Source organism: Plecotus auritus (assembly GCF_963455305.1).
Source record: "Plecotus auritus genome assembly, chromosome: 5".
In the NCBI taxonomy this organism is placed as follows: domain Eukaryota; kingdom Metazoa; phylum Chordata; class Mammalia; order Chiroptera; family Vespertilionidae; genus Plecotus; species Plecotus auritus.
Window position 1 is genome coordinate 32,769,043 of NC_137776.1, and position 6,000 is coordinate 32,775,042.

Genomic DNA, 6,000 nt, shown 5'->3' on the forward strand with positions numbered 1-6,000 from the left:
GTCACACTTCCAGGGTGAAAGTGAGAACCCAGAAACTGGGCAGTGAAGTGAAGTCCCTGGTGCCCCGTGGGACAGGTGGTCAGTGGGGTTATGAGTGGAAAGGTGCTGGTCCCAGGGTTTTCCTGTGGAATTCTTCCTGGAAGTCCCTTCGCATTCCTTGATTAGAGCTCACAACATCCATGAAAATTCTGTCGCACCTTGGATTTTTCCACCCTCTCTAAAGAGTCCTTGAGCCTTAAGTCAAAGGCTCATAGGGCTTCAGGGGCCTGGGTCCCAGCTTCAAAGCAGCTCCCTGTCATTGCTGACCCTAAGAGAAGGCCCCAGAGCCTGTTTCCGGAGCCAGGCAGGCCTCCTGGATTTGCTTATTAATTATGGAACCTGGCCTACTGAGCTTTCCCCTCCTGGGACCTCCATTTCCTCCTTTGTAAAGTGGGAATAACAACAGTATATGCTGCTTGGGTTACGTGAGTCAGCTGAGAAGCAGCCTAGAGTTGTGCTTGGCATATTTTAACTGCTTAATGAATGTTAGCTGTTATTTACTGGACTGTGAAATGCTTCCGCTTAATTCTACCAGCATTTTTCAAGGTCCTACCATATGCTCCGTGATGGGACCTCAACATGGAAAGGACTAGCACAGGCATCTGGGAGAGAGCAGGGCAGAGGGAGTTTTTACCTGTTAGAGGATTCTGGAAGTCACCTGGATGGGAACACCCATCATCCCAGGCCTGGCTGAGCCAAGAACGCCCCTCCAAGTCTGTCCAGTGCAGCCCACCCCTAGGAGGAGCGGGTCGGGCACACACACAAATAGATTAAGAAAGGCTTGGGGACAAAAAGGGTTTTGAGTGAAATGTTTGTTGATGGATGAAAAAAGAAGGCGGTTGAGCGGGGCAGACAGGCCGTCCCTTGGTGGTGAAGGGGAGCTCCCCGGGGAGGAAGGGGCACAGGCTTGGAGAGGGCTGCTGCTGGGGGTACGGAGAAGGGTCCCGAACGCTGGTCTGCCTCTGCCTCCCACCAAGGAAAAGTCCGAATGGAGCCAGAGGGAATTGCCTCCCACCCCTACTCCCCGGCCGCGGGAGGTTGGAGATGGATGGCGTCCAGGTTCCCACGCATCCAGATGGGTTGGCGACTCCTGGGCAGCTCCGCAGGGGAAACCGCATACCCGGGGGCGAAGTCCCGACTCAGCCGCCCACGTTCGGACCGAGTGACCTTGGGCGACTCTGCGCGCTCTGCGGCCTCGGGTTCCGCCTCTGAGAAATGGGTGATTCTCGCCCGGCCGCAGCGTGGCGGGCTGGGCGCGCGGCAGGCACCGAGGATCGGTGGCGCCGAAGGGGTTAACGCACCTGGGCCGCCGCCCCTCTCGGCCCCTCCTCCGGCAGGCCGGGAGAGAAAAGTCGGGGCGGGGGCGCGGCCCTCCCTCGCCCCCGCCCGCCCCGTCCCTGTCCCCGCCTGCCGTCCCCGAGCTGCGAGCCCGGAGCAGCGACTCGCGCTCCACTCCATTGCCGCCCCGGCCCGGGCCGCCATGTCTCTAGGGTGAGTGAGGACCGGGGGGCCGTCGGGCTGGGGGGCGGGAACGCCGGACTTCCCCTGTCCCGGAGGCCGAGGGGGAAGGGGACGACACAGTCGCCCGGCGGCTCCCGGGCACGGGAGATGCCGCGCTGGGTGTCCGGGTCTGGTAGCAGTTTCCCCGGGTCAGACGGGCTCACGCGGCGGTGGCCGGAGATGCCCGAAAGTGTGCGGCGCCTGGACCCGCCGGTCGGCGGCCCGGGACTTGGAGCCCTTGCGCTCAGCCCTACCCCCGAGGGCCTCCTGCATCTGGGGCGACCCTCGTCCTCTGCCCCCAATGGCTCTCCTTCCTCCCGGCCCGCGCGCTTCTCCCTTCCCCTTCTCTCCCCTCTTCTCTCCCCTCCCCTGAAGGACTTTTTCCTACAAACCGAGTGGGACGGTGCAGGTGAAACCGTCCTGTGGTGGAGGGGCCTTGCCGCATCCCCCTCCCCTGGGGTGACCCTCCTGGGGTAGCGTATGAGGGGCTTCCTTGAAACCTCCTGGACTGGAGAACCAAGCACTCTGCTCCCCTACCCTCCCAGGGTCAGTCTTAGGTCACACACCCCCAACCCAGTACCTGATGTGACCCAGTCTTCCTTCCACTCCATGCACAGGAAACCTTGGGACCACATGGGCAAGTGTCACCCCCATGTCTCCACAGGAGAGACCAGAGCAGGTGGCCTGGCCACCCCCAGATTGAGAGCTGAAGAAAGAGGGTCATGAGTCCAGCATTCCTGGCAACACTCTAATTTCTGCTTCTGAAATGGGTGGGATAGGGGTTCCTGGGCAAGCAGGGTCCTTGGAAGCTGGGGGTCCGAGTGTGTTCCCCTCCCAGGGCAGTATAGGATCTCTCCTAGTGTGATGTTAAGGGAGGTGGGGGCCAGACTGGGGGCTTAGGGGACCGTGGTCATGCTAGATGCCCCGGGCTTTTATTTTTGTTGGGTCAGATGGATGGGTTGGAGGGAAGAGGGACAGGCTTCTTCAGTCCCAAGTTAGAGCCTGCTCCCCAAAGCCCCCCACATAGTATAGAGCTTTAGGCCGCAGAGCAGGTCCTGTCTCTGCTCCTCCCCCTGGTTCACCGGAGTGGTGCACAGGGTCTGCCCAGGAAATGAAAGTGATGGATCGAGGTGAACAGGGCAAAGGTCTCCACCAGAGGTAGACGCTATAAAACGGCTAATCCCTGACTGCACACACACTGCAGTGCCCGGCACTTTAGCTAGAACTCCAGTCCATGCTGTCCCCATTTCAGGGAAGAAGAAATCCTGGTTTGGAGAGCTTAAGGGAACCCCATCAGTCACTCAGCTTGTACAAGGCGGCCTGCTCCACGGCGCTCTTCTTAGGCCCTAGGCCAGTGGTTCTCAACCTTCCTGAGGCCGCGACCCTTTAATACAGCTCCTCATGCTGTGGTGACCCCCAACCATAACATTATTTTCGTTGCTACTTCATAACTGTAATTAGTTGCTACTGTTATGAATCGTAATGTAAATATCTGTGTTTTCCGATGGTCTTAGGCGACCCCTGTGAAAGGATTGTTCGCAACCTTTGGAGGTCGCAACCCACAGGTTGAGAACCGCTGCTCTAGGCTTTGCGGCTCCTTGGTCTTGGAGGAGGGAAGTCAGTGTGGGAGAGGAAGCAGAATCCTCCTCCGACCCATACCCAGGACCCATTGCCCATCTGGGACTATAGTTACACACCGGGGCTTCTGGAAGGATCATGGGGATTCATCTTTTTCTCTGTTCTCCCCTACCCCCACATCCCCAGGAAGAGAATTGTCTACAAGAGTGTGTGTCTGTCCCTGGCCCTGCTCGTGGGCATAGCTGTATTCCAGCGTAGTCTGACCCCCGGTCAGTTTCTGCAAGAGCCCCCACCACCCACTCTAGGGCCACAGAAGGCCCAGAAACCAAGTGGACATCTGGTGAACCCCAATGACTTCTGGAAGAGATCAAAGGATTTGGTCTCCCCCGTGCTCATGGCCTCACGGGGCCCTCAGGCCTGGGATGTGACCACCACTAACTGCTCAGCCAATATCAACTTGACCCACCAGTCCTGGTTCCAGGCCCTGGAGTCACACTTCCAGCAGTTTCTGCTCTATCGCCACTGCCGATACTTCCCCATGCTGCTGAACCACCCGGAAAAGTGCAACGGCGACGTCTACCTGCTGGTGGTCGTCAAGTCTGTCATCACGCAACATGACCGCCGGGAGGCCATCCGCCAGACCTGGGGCCTGGAGCAGGAGTCGGTGGGCAGGGGCCTAGGTGCCAGGCGCACCCTTTTCCTGCTGGGCACAGCCTCCAAGCAGGAGGAGCGCGCCCACTACCAGCAGCTGCTAGCCTACGAGGACCGCCTCTATGGCGACATCCTACAGTGGGACTTTCTTGACAGCTTCTTCAACCTGACCCTCAAGGAGATCCACTTCCTCAAGTGGCTTGACATCTTCTGCCCCAATGTCCGCTTCATCTTTAAGGGCGATGATGATGTCTTCGTCAACCCCACCAACCTGCTGGAATTTCTGGCTGACCGGCGGCCAGAGGAAGACCTGTTTGTGGGTGACGTTCTGCAGCAAGCGCGGCCCATCCGCAGGAAGGACAACAAGTACTACATCCCTGGGGCTCTGTACAGCAAGACCAGCTACCCTCCCTACGCCGGTGGAGGCGGCTTCCTGATGGCCGGAGGCCTGGCCCGGCGCCTGCACCATGCCTGTGACACGGTGGAGCTTTACCCCATCGATGACGTCTTCCTGGGCATGTGCCTGGAGGTGCTGGATGTGCAGCCCATGGCCCACAAGGGCTTCAAGACTTTTGGCATCTCGCGGAACCGCAACAGCCGCATGAACAAGGAGCCGTGCTTTTTCCGCTCCATGCTGGTTGTGCACAAGCTGCTGCCCGCTGAGTTGCTGGCCATGTGGGGGCTGGTGCACGGCAACCTCACCTGCTCCCGCAAGCTCCAGGTGCTCTGACCCCGGCCGGACCACCAGCATCAGCTGGAGCTGCAATGCCAGGGCGGATGGAGCGTTGGTCCCCTGCAGGGCAGTGGATGGTCTGGATCTGGGCCTGGTGTGCTCCTGGGTGTGTGGGGTACAGGTAGCCGGGGGGCTTCCCTGTGTGGACACTCTCCAGAAAGCAGAGCTGAAGCGCAGGAACGTTTGGAACGGCCCAGACTGGAGAAGGTCCTCTGGGGAGGGAGGCTGTTGGCAGCCCTCCTAACTGGGTTCATTGCCTCACTCCCTCTGACCTGGTGGGAGGCCCTGGTGGCCTCTGAAGGAACCTTATGCTCAGGTACCTGGGCGAGGCCAGGCCCTGGATGGCTCCGTGGCAGCCCTCTTTATTCACGGAAGGTTCTTCTCCTGTGAAATGCCTCAATCTCCCTGCAGGCCCAAGCAACCTTTTCAGGAGAAGCTCAACCCTGTGCAGACTCACAGTCCCCCCACACCCACTCTGTGCTCCTTGGTCTCCTGGAGACAGAGCCTCAGAACCCCCTGGGCACACCCTCCCTCCCCCCAGACCTGCCTGGAGTTGGCTGCTCAGCCCCCTCTGCTCCCAGGTGGCTTGAGTCCTGGCTGCGTCCTGTGATGCTCCAACCGGCCCCTGTCTGGAAGAACCTGCCCCTCAGACTACCTCAGCGATCCTCAGAACCTCCGGATGGCAGCAGCCCGCCCCCCCCCCCACGCCCGACGCAGGGCTCTGCCCCCGAAGTCACGGTGCTGCCCAACCAACCCCAGCCACGGGCCCTCCTGCGGCCCCACTGAGGTCTGACTCCCCGGCCAGAAACCAGCCGGTTTGACCCTGGAAGTGGACATACCTCTATTACTGTGAAGTTCTATTTATGAAGAATTTGGAGGAAGAAGGCGCCAGGCCTCAGGAGATGGCGGTGTTCCTCCCTTCCCTCATTCCAGCAAGACACCTCCTCCCTGGGCCAACCTGACCCACGCCCAGGGCACCCCATGCCTGGCACAGCCCCCTCCAAACCCTGCTGCTCCAGGGCCCGACAGACCAGCATTTGCTCCTGTGAAGGCATGGAGTGTCCCTTGGGGGCCGCCCCGCCCAGGTTCAGGGGTCCTTGGGGTGGGTGCAGAAGGATGTCACCTCGTATCTCGGGGTAAAGTCACCTGGGAAAAGAATGAGGAATTGACTGTTTTCTCAATAAAAGGGGATTGGGTTTTTTCTGTTGTGAAACTTCCTGTTCCCATTCCCACCAGAGGGCCTCTCTGGGGCCAGGTTGCCAGAGATTTCTGAAGACACAGCTTGTTCCTTGTTCTTGGCCGGTGGGTACACAAGGACCCCTTGAAGGGCCTTAGAGGGAGGTGAGTGCCAGGATGAAAGGAGAGGCCACAGGGCCGGAGTCAAGAAAGATGTTCCCTGGACTGTTGGGGGGCAGGGGGCGGAGTGGGGGAGGTTTGAGCTAACAGCACATTCCCACAGAGGGCAAGGCCAGAGCTGATAGTGAGGTTGATGTTTCAGG

At 59.7% G+C, this 6,000-nt stretch overlaps 1 protein-coding gene across 1 annotated transcript; it reads left to right on the forward strand.

The window, feature by feature from the left end:
* Positions 1–1,519: 1,519 nt before the first annotated feature.
* B3GNT7 (UDP-GlcNAc:betaGal beta-1,3-N-acetylglucosaminyltransferase 7) lies at positions 1,520–5,695 on the forward strand (the record flags this gene model as incomplete). Its single annotated transcript, XM_080671150.1, has 2 exons — positions 1,520–1,530; positions 3,304–5,695. The coding sequence occupies 2 exons, from the start codon at positions 1,520–1,522 to the stop codon at positions 4,496–4,498; spliced, it is 1,206 nt and encodes a 401-aa protein (XP_080527276.1). The 3' UTR covers positions 4,499–5,695.
* Between the last annotated feature and the right edge of the window lie 305 nt (positions 5,696–6,000).